Source organism: Bos mutus, chromosome 17 (genome assembly GCF_027580195.1).
Source record: "Bos mutus isolate GX-2022 chromosome 17, NWIPB_WYAK_1.1, whole genome shotgun sequence".
In the NCBI taxonomy this organism is placed as follows: domain Eukaryota; kingdom Metazoa; phylum Chordata; class Mammalia; order Artiodactyla; family Bovidae; genus Bos; species Bos mutus.
In genome coordinates, this window is record NC_091633.1 from 37218804 (window position 1) to 37233420 (window position 14617).

At 35.5% G+C, this 14617-nt stretch overlaps 1 protein-coding gene across 7 annotated transcripts in view; it reads left to right on the forward strand.

The window, feature by feature from the left end:
* BLTP1 (bridge-like lipid transfer protein family member 1) overlaps positions 1–14617 on the forward strand; it is a 195263-nt gene that overhangs the window by 162942 nt on the left and 17704 nt on the right. For 6 of the 7 annotated variants that reach the window (XM_070386473.1, XM_070386476.1, XM_070386478.1 and 3 more), the window contains 8 exons: positions 568–783; positions 1953–2133; positions 4514–4715; positions 6370–6531; positions 7444–7583; positions 9577–9778; positions 11500–11700; positions 12455–12634. In XM_070386473.1, coding sequence (XP_070242574.1) covers positions 568–783; positions 1953–2133; positions 4514–4715; positions 6370–6531; positions 7444–7583; positions 9577–9778; positions 11500–11700; positions 12455–12634 — 1484 coding nt within the window. The remainder of the gene's footprint in view (positions 1–567; positions 784–1952; positions 2134–4513; positions 4716–6369; positions 6532–7443; positions 7584–9576; positions 9779–11499; positions 11701–12454; positions 12635–14617) is intronic. The other variant, XM_070386477.1, reaches the window with a different exon arrangement.

Consider the following 14617-nt stretch of genomic DNA (forward strand, 5'->3'; position numbering starts at 1 on the left):
AGTAGAATTTAAATTTTACAGTTTGTGAAATGAAATCTCCTCCAAAATGTACAATGTAGGTCATATTCTGATATTCAGACTCTTTATTAGCCAGTGATTGTGCCTGTGTCCCAAGTACTTAGCACATTGCCTGGCACATAATAATTCTTCAGTACATAGTTGTTGAATAAAGTGTGACTCCATTAAACTTAGGAAACACCTCAGTTAGTAAGAGCTATCTGGGTAATTTGTGTGAATTTATAAAATACTAAAATTTATTTACAGACTTTATTTCCAAAGTTATTTGGCTCAAACAGTAAAGAATCTGCCTGCAATGCAGTAAACCTGGGTTCGATCCCTGGGTCAGGAAAATCCCCTGGAGGATGGCATGACAACCCACTCCAGTATTCTTGCCTGGAGAATCCCATGGACAGAGGATCCTGGCAGGCTACAGTCCATGGGGTCACAAAGAGTTGGACATAACTGAGCAACTAACACTTTCATTGCTCACATAACATGTTGGAAAATAGTTTGCTGAAAACTCTTCCCATTTTACTACAATATAATGACCAGCTGTTCTTTCTCTAGACATACATCTCGTAAAAAAGCAACAGGCTTTGCTGCTGTTCATCAGCTATTTACAGAACGCTGGCCAACAGCCCCAGCCAACAGAAGTCTTAGTGGCACAGCTACAGAGAGAAATATTGACTTTGAACTTGATATTCGAGTTGAAATTGATAGTGGAAAATGTGTGCTCCACCCAACCACACTTCTACAAGAACATGATGATATAAGCTTGAGAAGGTAAGATATTGGTCAGAAAGGGGTACATATAACTTCATTTGTTAGGAATACTATTTATATATCACTAATCATAACAAACATTTCTCCCCACATCCCAAAATGCAGATTTAAAGAGTATTTTTAATCATAGTTGGAATGTTTGAGTGTTCATTTGTATATCATTCTATTTCCTTAAGCAAATGTAAAATATTTTTTGGTGATTAGAAATGGATGACTGATTTAGATTCTGCAAATTTGTTAATTTAAACAGTTTTATCTTTGGAATTCTCCAAGTATGAATTTCTTACTTAGTCCCTATCCTTTTATTCACATTTCTGTTTCAAAGAATGGTACAATACTCAAAGGTGTCTTGTTATTGAGAGTTTGATGAATTCATAAAGAAATAAGAAAGATTGGGCAACAATTGGACAAAGAGGCCTCAGAAAACTGGAATGTTGCTCAGGCTGTAACAGTAGCTTTACCACGTTTCCATCATTGAAGAAATAGTTGTATAAACAGGCCTAAAGTTAGATTAGTTTTTCTTTGAATTTCTGTTTTTGCTTTTCCTTCCTAATCTACAAAAAAATTAGAGAAAATAATAGTATTAATAATCTAGTGGATGAGTAAAAAATGCGTGGAAATGCAGGTAAAACATGTAGGAAGAATGCTGACAGTTGTTGAAGCTGGGAGATGAGCCCATGGGGGTTCATTCTACCATTCCATTTACATTTATATGTTTGTAATTTTCTATAATAAAAGATTTTTAAATGTCTCATTGTCTAATGAAGATTTTTATACAATGAGATGACAAAAAGGCAGTATAACCAGTTAAAGTCTTAGAAGTGTAATAGTGATGATAAAAAGAATGTTAATTTAGTTTTGGTTGAACTGCAATAAGCCAAAATAAACTTCTGGTATTCAGCTATATTAACCTACCTGCGTAAAGAGTAGTTTCATTTGGTTCAGCCTTCGTTTGGAAGAGTTGTGACCTCAGGAAAGGACAAAGGTAACTGCCCTGTATAGTTATGGAACATACAACATAAACCTTACCCATGCAAGGATTAGCCAGTTTAGCTAGAGATAATGACGAGCCTCACTTTTTCAACTTTATTAATAGAAATTTGACTTTAAACAACATAAGAGAAATGTCTTTCAAAAAGATAAAAAAAACCATTTTTCTCTTTTTATAGGAGTTATGACAGAAGTTCCAGAAGTTTAGATCAAGAATCTCCTTCCAAAAAGAAGAAGTTTCAAACTAATTATGCTTCTACCACCCATTTAATGACTGGCAAGAAAGTGCCATCATCTCTACAAACAAAGCCCAGTGACTTAGAAACAACAGTGTTTTATATTCCTGGAGTTGATGTAAAGGTAAAAATCTAAATATCTAGAATAAGAAATTAGATTATTAGTAGCCAGGTTTATTTCCTATCATATATATTCTTCCTTCACTGCTGCTGCTGCTGCTAAGTTGCTTCAGTCGTGTCTGACACTAGTTACATTAAAATGAGACTTTGCGAAGTTTTCTCTAATGTAGCTGTATTCTGAACATGAGACCTTCTAAATTGCACATTGCCCCATGTGCATGAAATTTTGACAGGAAAAACTTTATTTTGTTTTAATTTAAATTTATTTATTTTAATTAGAGGCTAATTACTTTACAATATTGTATTGGTTTTGCCATACATCAACATGAATCCGCCACGGGTGTACACGTGTTCCCAATCCTGAACCCCCCTCCCACCTCCCTTCCCATACCATCCCTCTGGGTCATCCCAGTGCACCATCTTCAAGCATCCTGTATCCTGCATCAAACCTGGACTAGCAATTCGTTTCTTATATGATATTATACATTTTTCAATGCCATTCTCCCAAATTACCCTCCCCCTCTCTCTCCCACAGAGTCCAAAAGACTGTTCTATCCATCTGTGTCTCTTTTGCTGGGTTATCGTTACCATCTTTCTAAATTCCACATATATGCGTTAGTATACTGTATTGGTGTTTTTCTTTCTGGCTTACTTCACTCTGTATAATCGGCTCCAGTTTCATCCACCTCATTAGAACTGGTTCAAATGTATTCTATTTAATGGCTGAGTAATACTCCATTGTGTATATGTACCACAGCTTTCTTATCCATTTATCTGCTGATGGACATCTAGGTTGCTTCCATGTCCTGGCTATTATAAACAGTGCTGCAATGAACATTGAGGTACATGTGTCTCTTTCCATTCTGGTTTCCTCGGTGTGTATACCCAGCAGTGGGATTGCTGGGTCGTATGGCAGTTCTATTTCCAGTTTTTTAAGGAATCTCCACACTGTTCTTCATAGTGGCTGTACTAGTTTGCATTCCCACCAACAGTATAAGAGGGTTCCCTTTTTTCCACATCCTCTCCAGCATTTATTGCTTGTAGACTTTTGGATTGCAGCCATTCTGACTGGCATGAAATGGTACCTCATAGTGGTTTTGATTTGCATTTCTCTGATAATGAGTGATGTTGAGCATCTTTTCATGTGTTTGTTAGCCATCTGTATGTCTTCTTTGGAGAAATGTCTATTTAGTTCTTTGGCCTATTTTTTGATTGGGTCATTTATTTTTCTGGAGTTGAGCTTCAGGAGTTGCTTGTATATTTTTGAGATTAGTTGTTTGTCAGTTGCTTCATTTGCTATTATTTTCTCCCATTCTGAAGGCTGTCTTTTCACCTTGCTTATAGTTTCTTTTGTTGTGCAGAAGCTTTTAATTTTAATTAGATCTCATTTATTTATTTTTGCTTTTATTTCCAATATTCTGGGAGGTGGGTCATAGAGGAGCCTGCTGTGATTTATGTCGGAGAGTGTTTTGCCTATGTTCTTCTCTAAGAGTTTTATAGTTTCTGGTCTTACGTTTAGATCTTTAATCCATTTTGAGTTTATTTTTGTGTATGGTGTTAGAAAGTGTTCTATCTTCATTCTTTTACAAGTGGTTGACCAGTTTTCCCAGCACCACTTGTTAAAGAGATTGTCTTTTCACCATTGGATATTCTTGCCTCCTTTGTCAAAGATAAGGTGTCCATAGGTGCGTGGGTTTATCTCTGGGCTTTCTATTTTGTTCCATTGATCTGTATCTCTGTCTTTGTGCCAGTACCATACTGCTTGATGACTGTGGCTTTGTAGTAGAGCCTGAAGTCAGGCAGGTTGATTCCTCCAGTTCCATTCTTCTTTCTCAAGATTGCTTTGGTTATTCGAGGTTTTTTTGTATTTCCATACAAATTGTGAAATTATTTGTTCTAGCTCTGTGAAAAATACTGTTGGTAGCTTGATCAGGATTGCATTGAATCTATAGATTGCTTTGGGTAGTATACTCATTTTCACTATATTGATTCTTCCAATCCATGAACATGGTATATTTCTCCATCTATTAGTGTCCTCTTTGATTTCTTTCACCAGTGTTTTATAGTTTTCTATTTATAGGTCTTTAGTATCTTAAACATTGATATTCATGTTTGCGAAACATTGCCTAGTGCAACTTTTTTAGATTCTAGAATTATACATTCCTAGAATGTTAAGCTAGAAAGAATTTAAAATAGTATCTGGGATGACCTATTTTCACCTTAAAAATGAAAAAAGCTAATAAGGAATTTGCTAGAATCACAAAGCTAACTTGAAAAATCTTCTGGTTCCTGGATCAGTGTTCTTTCTGCCATGTTTTAGTACATTTTTTTGTTTTCCTCATGTGCATAATTTTAATTTTGGAAGTTTATTTGTTTCAATACAGTTGCATTACAATTCCAAGACTCTAAAGACTGAATCACCTAATGCCTCCAGAGGATCTTCCTTGCCACGAACACTCTCTAAAGAGTCCAAGCTGTATGGTATGAAAGATAGTGCAACATCTCCTCCTTCTCCTCCTTTACCTTGCACTGTCCAGAGCAAGACTAACACCTTACTTCCTCCCCAACCCCCACCTATTCCCTCAGGTATTTAAGGAAAATATACTTTAATTTTTTTCATAAATTAATTTCAAGTCATCACCTACTTGCTCTAGTAAGACTTTCAAATTCACATGTTTAAGAAAAAAGGACTTAGACTTGCCAATAATGACTGTACAAAATTCATGTATGGAAGTGTAAGCTAATTCCTTTTGCCTAGTTTTCAAATTGCTATTACCTTAGAATATCAGTTTTTACTTAATTTTTTAGATCTCTGTATATTTAGAAAGTCTTATATAGCTCAAATTTGGGAGCTTATGATCTAGATGGAAACATCAGACTTACATATTTAAGACAGAATACATTGAACTTAAACCATATTTATTATCTATTATTGCATAACAAATTATCCCAAACTTAGTGGCTTATAATCTTAGACATAGTTTCTATGGATCAGAAATTCAGAAGCAGTGGGGCTGAGTGCATCTAACTTCACAGTTTTCTATGAAGTTGCAGTCAGGATGTTGGCTAGGGATACAGTCATCCAAATGCTTGACTGGGTCTGGAAAATCTGCTTCCATCTTATCCCATTCACATGGCTGACAAGCTGGTGCTTTAGTTTCTCCCCACATGACTGGGCTGCTTGGGTGTTCTCATGACATGGCAGCTGACATTCCCTCAAAAGGAGTGATACAAAAGAATACATGGCTGAAGCTGCAATATCTTCCATGCCTTAGTCTCAGGAGTCACATACTATCATTTCCACATATCTTATTGATCATATAGGTGACCCTTATTCAGTGTGGGAGGGAACTACACAAGAGCATTAGTACCAGGAGAAAGGACCATTGGAAGTTATTTTGGAATCTGGCTACTATACCACATGAATAATACCTTATATATATAATAGAATTTCCAAAATGGGAATATTGGGTTGGACAAGAAAAAGCTTTGAGAGATGGAACTTGATACACAAATTTTTCAAAGTAGCCAGTAATCAGGACATTGCCTAATATTTTTATATCACTTTCACTGTCCATTAAGTACAGGGCAGGTATTATTATCCCCATTTTATATATGAAGAAAGTTAAAGCTCATAAAAGTTGAATTTCTTTCCTAGGTTTACAAACTAATACATGGTAGACTTGGAAACCTAAGCCAAAGTTATCTAAATCTTAGCTGTTATATCATTCTGTTAACATGGAAATATTTAGTCAGGTAGAAGGAAGGAGAGATGCAGTATTTACATGCCTCCTTACATGCCCATGTAAGGAGGCATGTAAATATTTACCAGGTAAGAACAGCAAGAACCTAAGAAAGTGTAAAAACTGATGTTTTTCCTCACTTGCCACAAATTAGCATTAGTCAGAGTTCTCTATTATATCTTCTTAAGTTGACAAATAATACTAAATGAGAGACTAAATGCTAAAATACTAATGAAAGAGTTAGCGAAATATAAATTTGAAAAACTGAACCAAAATTTGTGACCTAGAGCAAGTAGGAGTAACTGTTGTATTTATATGCATCACTGATCATCTCTGTATTCTAACAATAAGATTTCTATCAACCTATTTTTATTGCATTCTTGTATGGTTTTAAGTACAAGATGCTTCACCTGATTAAACTCATATAATTCTAATTTCTCACAAGATTATGTTTTCTGGAAACTATTAAATTCATCTCACATCTGTACATGTTCTAGCCAAAGGAAAAGGAAGTGGAGGAGTAAAAACAGCCAAGTTATATGCCTGGGTAGCACTTCAGTCATTGCCAGAAGAAATGGTAATCAGTCCCTGCCTGTTAGACTTTCTGGAAAAGGCTTTGGAAACTATCCCAATTACACCAGTTGAAAGGAACTATACAAGTGAGTGTCCTCTTAAATACCTAATTGCCCATCACATGTATTTTTCAGTCCTATTACTAGAAGGATTTTGTAATGCTTTTATATATTACCGTATAATACATTCAATGATAAAGGAATTATAGAACGGAAAAACAACTTGAGAGACCATCTAGTCTTGGTGGGGTTTATGATTCCTCCATGGCTACAGCTACTTAATGACAAAATTAACATCCTTAGTCCTGTGTTTGAAGAAGGAAATGGCAACCCACTACAGTATTCTTTCCTGGGAAATCCCATGGATAGTGGAACCTGGCAGGCTGCAGCCCACACATTCACAAAAGTTGGACATGACTTAGCAACTAAACAACAACTGCTGCTGCCAAGTCACTTTAGTCGTGTCCGACTCTGTGCGACCCCATGGACTGCAGCCTACCAGGCTTCTCTGTCCATGGGATTCTCCAGGCAAGAACACTGGAGTGGGTTGCCATTTCCTTCTCCAATGCATGAAAGTGGAAAGTGAAAGTGAAGTCACTCAGTCATGTCTGACTCTGTGCGACCCCATGGACTGCAGCCCCCCAGGCTCCTCCATCCATGGGATTTTCCAGGCAACAGTACTGAAGTAGGGTGCCATTGCCTTCTCCCTAACAACAACAGGTCCTATATTAGAGTGACTCTTGGACTGGAAACAGTCCTTGAGGACAATGGCAAAATTACTGTTTTCTTTGTATGCTGTTTGGTACAGCAGCGGGAATCAAGAGTTTGAAGGAATGAGTAAGAGGTTTGAATAGGGAAAGATGTAATGAATAATGGGCTACAGAAGCCAGTGTTTCTGTGCATTCATACCCCTGATCTCAGTACTAGCAAAAAAGAAAAAGATCTTTTAATAAATAGTTTGCCTTTACCCTAATAGTAAAACTTTAAATATTTTAACAGCTGTCAGCTCTCAAGATGAAGATATGGGACATTTTGAAATACCAGATCCTATGGAAGAATCAACAACATCACTAGTATCATCTTCAACATCTGCTTACTCTTCCTTCCCTGTAGATGTTGTGGTTTATGTACGAGTTCAGGTAATATACTTCATCTATTCCTTTTTATTTTAAAGAAGAATATGTTTTTTTAAGTTTATTTGAACATATACAATATTAATTCCTTTTAAAGTTTTCTTAAGGTTCATGGACCTTAGTACGTTTATGATGGCCTAGAGGTTGCCTGAACCTCTGGGAAGTATATGTACAATTTTATGTGTTATTTATTTGTCTGCTGAGGAAGTTCATATCTTTGAGTATTCAGAATTGAGATCTTATTCTTTTGTGGCAAAGGTAAAAATATGTAAGTTAAAACCCTTTTTTTTTTTTTTTAGCACATTATACCTCTTTAAAATTATATCATGGCATCTGTATTTCTTGTCATTATGGTTATTTGTGGGCAGACATAAAGTGAAATTGAGATATAAAGTCACAATAGTACCTTTTTTAGATTCTTCTAAGGGTTATATGATGACTGCAGCCATGAAATTAAAAGACGCTTACTCCTTGGAAGGAAAGTTATGACCAACCTAGATAGCATATTCAAAAGCAGAGACATTACTTTGCCAACAAAGGTTCGTCTAGTCAAGGCTATGGTTTTTCCTGTGGTCATGTATGGATGTGAGAGTTGGACTGTGAAGAAGGCTGAGCGCTGAAGAATTGATGCTTTTGAACTGTGGCATTGGAGAAGACTCTTGAGAGTCCCTTGGACTACAAGGAGATCCAACCAGTCCATTCTGAAGGAGATCAGCCCTGGGATTTCTTTGGAAGGAATGATGCTAAAGCTGAAACTCCAGTACTTTGGCCACCTCATGCGAAGAGTTGACTGATTGGAAAAGACTCTGATGCTGGGAGGGATTGGGGGCAAGAGGAGAAGGGGACGACAGAGGATGAGATGGCTGGATGGCATCACTGACTCGATGGACATGAGTCTGAGTGAACTCCGAGAGTTGGTGATGGACAGGGAGGCCTGGCGTGCTGCGATTCATGGGGTCGCAAAGAGTCAGACACGACTGAGCAACTGATCTGATCTGATCTGAAGGGTTATATAGTTATGTATTTAATAATTTTATTCTAAAATTCAGTCCTGTTTCAGGCCTGTAGGAGTATAGGCTACCCCTCTGATATTGTGGTTCCAGACCACCACTGTAATAAAGCAAATGCTAAAGTGAAGCAAGTTACATTTTTTTAAAATTCCCAGTGCATATAAAATTGTTTACACTATCCTATATTCTATTAAGTATGTAATAGTATTATATCTAAAATAAAACAATACCTACCTTAAGTAAAAAAGAATGCTTAGAAAAACTGTACCATTAGACTTGCTCAAGGAAGGGTTGCCAAAAACTATCATTTTATAAAAAGAAAAAAAAACACTCAACATCTACAAAGCACAGTGAAATCAGGTATATTAGCACCCAACTGAGTCTGTTTATTAAGGAGGATTTAACTTGTATCCAAACTTCAAGGTTTAGTTTACCTTCAATTAAAACTTTATGATCAGTCTCAAGAATAAAAGAAACACTAATGATCATCTCTTCAGATTAATTTCTACAAAAGCAATTTGGCCAAAAAAATTTCAGTCTGATCTTCTGGAGTTTTGCACTAGCTTTTTTGAAGATCTGATGAAAACATATAATAAGAGAGGCCTTGAGAGTTTGTAAAACTTCTGTTATAAATGCAGTAATAGCCTTTTAAAATTTCAGCATAAAGAAATTATTTCCTTTAAAATACTTGATTATGAACAACATGGACATGAACATATTTAATATTCTGAATTATCTAAATGTCTACATATTTACTGTTTAGAATTCCTCAAATATTTAGTTTTAAAAGTGATACAATTTTGTTAATGCATTTTGGTTAATGTATCATGTGTCTGTTTGGAAAAGGTAGGGCATTAAATTCAAAATAATAAATTAGATATATGTAGACTGAGATGGAAACTGAATGTAATTTCTGGAGTCCAACAGAAAAATTTTTAATCACCTAGTTCCTAGAAACTTTACTTTCTTTGTCTTTCTGTACTTTTCAGCCCTCACAGATCAAGTTTAGCTGTTTACCAGTGTCAAGAGTAGAATGCATGCTAAAGCTGCCATCCCTGGATTTGGTGTTTTCTTCAAACCGAGGAGAACTGGAGACTTTAGGGGCTGCGTATCCTGCAGAGACCTTATCCCCTGGAGGTAGTGCTCCTCCAAGTGGAACAAAAACCTCCTCGAGCAAAACTGGAGTACCAGGTGTGGAAACGTTCTTTTATTCAATTAGCATAAAAAGCCAAGTACTATTTTAATAGTAATTAATAAACATTTCCAAATAAATACATTTGGAAAAGGAGAATATTTGAGAATTAGGGTATTTATAGAAAAAATCTATAGTGGATCACAGTTTTGAGTGTATTTCATTATACCCAAGGAATGGCAGTTGCATAGCGTTTTGTTGTCCATTCATGTGCATATTACATCTACTCTGAAGTGTGAAGGATAATGTGTTCAAATACTTTTGAATGTTTTATTTTAGGCTGTATTTTTACGTTATGAGTGATCAGTGTTGCAAATGGTAAGTAAGAGCTGTAGTATTAACTTGCAAGGATTTCTTATCACACTGAATTAAAAGTATATCAAATTGTGTGTATATGTATAAAAAATTTTTAGTGGTAAAATTTTGTTACTTAACTCAAATGTCTGTTTCATGAAAGGTTTAGGTATTAAAGTAGAACTGATGATTTCCTGATGAGATAGTCATTTTTCACTCAGTGTCACTTCTGCCCTAAAAATCATCTGGAGATCACAAATGCAAGTAGTGAAGATTTTGGGGGATATTTAAAAAAAAAAAAAAAAAACGGAATGAATGAAAATGTAAAAGAACTGATAAGAGAACTAATAATAAGACAGTTTAACAGTTCTACACCTAAAGCAGATATTGGAATATACACTTTTTTCTTAATATCAAAATGTCATAAATTAACATATTATTATAGCAGTATATATGCACTATGCTAGGAATATATAATGTAGGAATATATAATGAAAGGAATATAAAATGAGCAGCTATTTTTATGCCCACGTTTCTTTTAGAAAATGAAAAAGTGAAGTAGCACCCCTTATGTTACCATAATAAAACATGCAGGAAGGAATGATGATGAGAATAAATGTATAAGAAATGTAGATTATGACAATATCCATTCTTTGAAAGGATCTTTATGAACTTGACTGAGTTCTGGATCAGTGCTAAGGGCTGGATATACTGTAGTGAATTTAGCTAACAAGCATATTCCTTGCTAATGTGAAACTTAAGTTGAATTTGGAGAAATAGATAATAAGCAAACAAGTGTATTTTCAGTGCAAACATGAAGGTGGTAAGTATGAGTTAGCCACGTAGACAGGTAGGGGAATAAAACACTCCAGGTACATAGTATAAAATCTATAAAGTAGGAAAGAGTTTGACAACTCTTTGAAATTAGCCTGTTCCACTCATGTTGAATGTTGCCAATAAGGCCTTCTTGATTTCTAAGAGAGAGACCTTTAACTTTCTCCATTTGTGTACTTTGCTCTGTTTCCACTGTTTCTGTGGAAATGTGGACTCCAGTTGTATGATTTGGATTTTTTACAGTTCATTCTCCTCCACTGCTTAAGACTCAGCTATTTTGTACCTCTTCCAACCGCCTGCTTCTAGTAAGAACAAAGGAGAAATTAAACAGGAAACCTTGGAGTTGGCCAGTCATATGTATAAATAATCATTTCAACAATGAACAGAATATCCAACCCTGGTTTATACAGTATATTAATTGGAAAATACATCTAAGCCCTCATGTTAAGGATTTAAATCTACTGATCAGTTAATGTTTGACTATTTCCATTTTATTTTCAAATCATGTTTGGTTCTTGAGACTATATTAAGACAGTTTTTTTTAGTACTTTCTGTGTCTTATTCTATTTTGGGTTTCTTGTGTTCCCTATAGGTTCATCAGGATTAGGCAGCCCTCTTGGCAGAAGTCGACATAGTAGTAGTCAGTCAGATCTGACCAGTTCCAGCAGCAGTTCCTCTGGGCTGAGCTTCACTGCATGCATGTCTGACTTTTCCCTTTATGTATTTCATCCATATGGAGCAGGGAAACAAAAAACCGCTGTTTCTGGCCTTACACCCGGATCAGGAGGATTAGGTATACTTAGCATGTTTGCATCTTTTTCAAATTTATCACATCTTTTCAAGCTTTCATCTTTTTAAAAATGATGTTATCTTTAATAATGGATATAAAACGAGATCAGAAACTTTTTCTTCTTGATAATATCTATCCTGTCTCTACATTAAATAAACAGAAATATGAAATAAGTAATGTAGGTAAATCATATAAGATTTTAAAACTCAAAATATTTTATAAGTGATATACACTGTGTAATCTCTTCAGATATGAGGTTACTTATGCTAAGTGTTTAAATGTTTCATCAAATTGCTATTTGTATAAAAAATTATATTCTGTCAGTAGTTAAAATTTTAAATTGTGTACATCATTACATTTGTTAATTTAAAGTGATACTCTTTAATATGACTATTTAGTCAACTTAAATTCCACTGCCATTTTAAAGTACAGATTTACCACTAAAAATACATAGGATGTTGGTATTAGTGAATGTTATTAACTTATTTAGACAAATAATAGACACACTCCACGTCAGTGCTAGTTTTTGTTGAGATGTAAAAATCATCGTTATGGTTATGGACTTGAACCTATTATTGTTAGGAATGTCTAATGTTCATTAGGTGATTCTGCTTAAATTTTAACCTCATTTAAGTGACTTTAATTAATAGCATATTATAGCCTATTGAATAACTTCATGTAACTAGTTGTTGGGGATTTGTGTGTGTGTATATATGTGGGGGTGTGTGTGTGTGTTCACATATATTTTTTTTTTAAGGGAATGTAGATGAAGAACCCACTTCAGTCACTGGTCGAAAAGACTCACTCAGTATAAATCTCGAGTTTGTAAAAGTGAGTTTGTCTCGGATAAGGCGTTCTGGAGGTGCCTCATTTTTTGAAAGTCAGTCTGTAAGCAAGTCTGCAAGCAAAATGGATACTACACTAATAAATATATCTGGTATTCAATTTTATATTTTTTAATTGAAATATTGTTTTCCCAGAATTAAATAAGGGCCTCCTTTTAAGTATTTAAATATTAAATAATTTAATAACATTAAGCATTTAGTGATAAGCTGATTTAAAGGAGAAGAATAACTTCTAGCCAAGTACTATCTCAGTCCAGTGAGATATCAGTGTTAGAAATAGGATTTCTAGATACATACATGGAAATATCACCCAAGGGCCAAAATATGCCTATTTAAGTCGCTAAAAACTGCTTCTTCACTTCTCTACCATGAGTTGGTACAAATTCTGACTTATTTTTTGATTTTTTAATTATAAAATCTTAAAACACTAAGGAAGAATGGGTGTTGAAAAATTTTTACTTGGTATCGTAAGATCTTGAGTTGTGTACCTGTGTATCACTAACTTTATTATAAAGCTAACTAGTTATATATGATGGACAAATCACTTGCTCACTTTCTGTACACTGTGATTTGAGTATTTAAAATTGAGTAGAACATTTTGAAGAATTCAGAGTACTAAGTGAGTGAAAACTTTAAAAATTATTAATCCAACAAATATAGGTAAGTACACTTAATCCACTCAACACAATATATGTTTGGTCATTCAGCAAACATGTAATTGAGCCTGTATTTTACAGAGAACTTGTGCCAGGCACTCTGCTAGGTACTTGAAGATGCCCACATGAATAAGGCAAGGTCATGAAGTGAAGTGAAGTCGCTCAGTCGTGTCCGACTCTTGCGACCCCATGGACTGTAGCCTACCAGGCTCCTCTGTCCATGGGATTTTCCAGGCAATAGTCCTGGAGGGATTACCATTTCCTTCTCCGGGGATCTTCCCAACCCAGGGATCGAACCTGGGTCTCCCGCATTGTACACAGACGCTTTACCGTCTGAGCCACCAGGGAAGTCCAGGCAAGGTCTTATGAGTAGACAAATTACAGTGCAGTGTGACAAATCCTATAATGGAAGTTTACTTAAAGAGGAGGAAACAAATTCTGTTTTATATAAGAGATCAGAGAAGGTTTCACAAAGGATATGATGTTGGGGCCAGTCTTTAAAATTATGTAGGAATATTCTTGGCTATGGCAACATGGTATTTAATGGTCAGAGCATCAGAAAGTATGCTTTTGGATCATACTTTGATTCACTGAGTTAAAGCATAGGTGTAACTGAACACTGAGTTAGTTGTACAAAGTAGATGGGTTCAGAGACAGGGAGGACTTGACTAGAGGTAAAGCTGATAAAATAGCCCAGGACATGACTGTGGGGTGGGGAAACTCATACCATGCTAAAAAATGGGGTTCTGATCCTTTGGGCAAGGAGAAGCTATTAGCAGTTTTTAAGAACTATATGACAAGACTGTCCTTAAAGATAGCAATACTGTTCTGTACACTGAAAAATCTGTTAAGAGGGTAGATTTCTTGTTAAGTATTCTTGCCACAAAAAAGAACAACCAAAATTATACATGGATTATAAAATCTATGTTTTTTAAAAAAGGAATGATCCTTAAGATTGATGTTTTAGGAAGAGAGCTGATAGGAGAATGGTAAGAGATGGTAGAGTGGAAAGATGCTTGGAGACACTGTTGAAGTAGACTAAGCAGTAGGGGATGAGGGATGAATTGTGACAGTAAAAAATGAGGAGAGAGAATGGTTTCAAGATAAATATGAGAATCCATAAGCTTAAGGACAAGTTGTATGAGCAGCAATAGAGGAGGCAACAATGCCTCAGGCTTTTAGCTTAGGTAGCTCAAGGGGAATTGAGGTCACTGCCTTTAGAAAATAAAGAAGGAAATACTTATATGACACTGAGGTGGAAGGATCTGATAGGCAATTGGCTATTGGGCTGTGTGGATATGGGCTCAGGCTGAAATGGAAAGTTCAGGTTTAAGGGACACTGACATGTGAATGCAACAGAAGCTCTGATGGAGGACTGGAGGAGCACCTGAAGCAGAAGTAGCAGAGCAAAAACCCTGA